At 35.4% G+C, this 782-nt stretch overlaps 1 protein-coding gene across 1 annotated transcript in view; it reads right to left on the bottom strand.

Annotated features, from left to right (window-relative positions):
* Positions 1-279: 279 nt before the first annotated feature.
* The window catches only part of LOC108791427 (histidine--tRNA ligase, cytoplasmic-like), a 123,238-nt gene continuing 122,735 nt past the window's right edge, over positions 280-782 (bottom strand). The window contains exon 10 of the mRNA XM_018561914.1: positions 280-477. Within this exon, the coding sequence (XP_018417416.1) occupies positions 424-477 (54 nt within the window). The 3' untranslated portion in view covers positions 280-423. The remainder of the gene's footprint in view (positions 478-782) is intronic.

Here is a 782-nt window from a genome sequence, read left to right as displayed (position 1 = left end):
GGTTCCTTATTCCTAGACCAACTGTTTTGTGCTGCCACTTTCCACCCTAGGTGACTGGAAGACTTTAATATCAAATACAGTCCAGAATGGGGGATGAGGATCTGTAGATAAGGAAGCAGGACACCCAGAAGAACATTGCAGGAAAGGCAAGGTTAAGTATAAACACACCAAGGGCCTTTATTCACACAATCCTGCCTAATGCATTTTAAACAACTCATTGAAGAAATAACACACAGAAGAAAAAAAAGCACCTTAGTATACTGGATCTGTTTATTTTTATTAACAAATTCAACATATTTATTAAAAAAATGACTATCACTCCCTATATTTACAAAGTCTCTCCTTTAGCTCTTTTCTGCACCATAACATGTAGTCTTGTTTGATGAAGCCATAGGGATGAATTCTGCATTTATACATTCTTAACTAACTTGTCCTCTTTCTAATTTCTTCTGCTAGGTCTTCCTTGGAAACGTCAACCTATTAACAGTAAAAAAAAAAAAAGTGAGAATTAGAGAGAGAGGCTGCATTGTAAAGATACAACATGGTAGTTATGTGCGTGTCACACACATCTCTAATTTATATCTCCATATCTAATTGATTTCTCTCTCTATTTACATATAGTCCCAGTGGTAGCCACCGCACTCTATTTGTAAGGTAAATGCTCAGATACTCATCAATGAAATTATATATAAAAATCCAAGGTAGGTCCAGAGGCACTTACAGGTCTTGCAGTGGAAATAAAGCATACAAATTGTATTGATATACACACACACATATATATA

The sequence above is a fragment of the Nanorana parkeri genome, unplaced genomic scaffold (assembly GCF_000935625.1).
Source record: "Nanorana parkeri isolate BGI_ZX_2015 unplaced genomic scaffold, ASM93562v1 scaffold550, whole genome shotgun sequence".
Classification (NCBI taxonomy): Eukaryota; Metazoa; Chordata; class Amphibia; order Anura; family Dicroglossidae; genus Nanorana; species Nanorana parkeri.
Note: the sequence above shows the minus strand (reverse complement) of the source record. Positions and strands in the feature narration are given on the sequence as shown.